Source organism: Myotis brandtii, unplaced genomic scaffold, assembly GCF_000412655.1.
Source record: "Myotis brandtii unplaced genomic scaffold, ASM41265v1 scaffold187, whole genome shotgun sequence".
Classification (NCBI taxonomy): domain Eukaryota; kingdom Metazoa; phylum Chordata; class Mammalia; order Chiroptera; family Vespertilionidae; genus Myotis; species Myotis brandtii.
The window spans coordinates 1453034-1453505 of record NW_005356944.1 but is presented as its reverse complement, the minus strand read 5'-3'; the positions used below and the strand labels follow the sequence as shown (position 1 = coordinate 1453505).

Below are 472 nucleotides of genomic sequence, written 5' to 3'. Positions count from 1 at the left end.
AGTGCGCCAAGCCCCACCTGTGCGGCGACGGCGGCTTCTGCATCAACTTCCCGGGTCACTACAAGTGCAACTGCTACCCCGGCTACCGACTCAAAGCCTCCCGCCCGCCCGTGTGCGAAGGTGGGGAGACGCCATCAGACCGACCGGGGTCCTCGGCTGTCCCTCGACCTGGGGTGGGGACAGGGGGCCGGAACTGTCTGCCCCGCGCAGAGCCTCTCTGAGGTTGGGGTCTGGGAGCCCCGTTGATCTGTGACGGACGGAGGAGGCCCTGCTGCAGCCCCGAGCGCCCAGCCGGCCAGCTGTTCCCAAAGGGGCCCTCCTCTCTCCCGCGCAGACATCGACGAGTGCCGGGATCCCAGCTCCTGCCCCGACGGCAAATGCGAGAACAAACCCGGGAGCTTCAAGTGCATCGCCTGTCAGCCCGGCTACCGCAGCCAGGGGGGCGGGGCCTGCCGCGGTGAGGGCGGGGCCG

At 69.9% G+C, this 472-nt stretch overlaps 1 protein-coding gene across 1 annotated transcript in view; it reads left to right on the top strand.

Annotated features, from left to right (window-relative positions):
- LTBP3 (latent transforming growth factor beta binding protein 3) overlaps positions 1 to 472 on the top strand; it is a 13153-nt gene that overhangs the window by 5436 nt on the left and 7245 nt on the right. Inside the window, 2 exon segments of the mRNA XM_014538210.1 lie at positions 3 to 120; positions 335 to 457. Coding sequence (XP_014393696.1) covers positions 3 to 120; positions 335 to 457 — 241 coding nt within the window.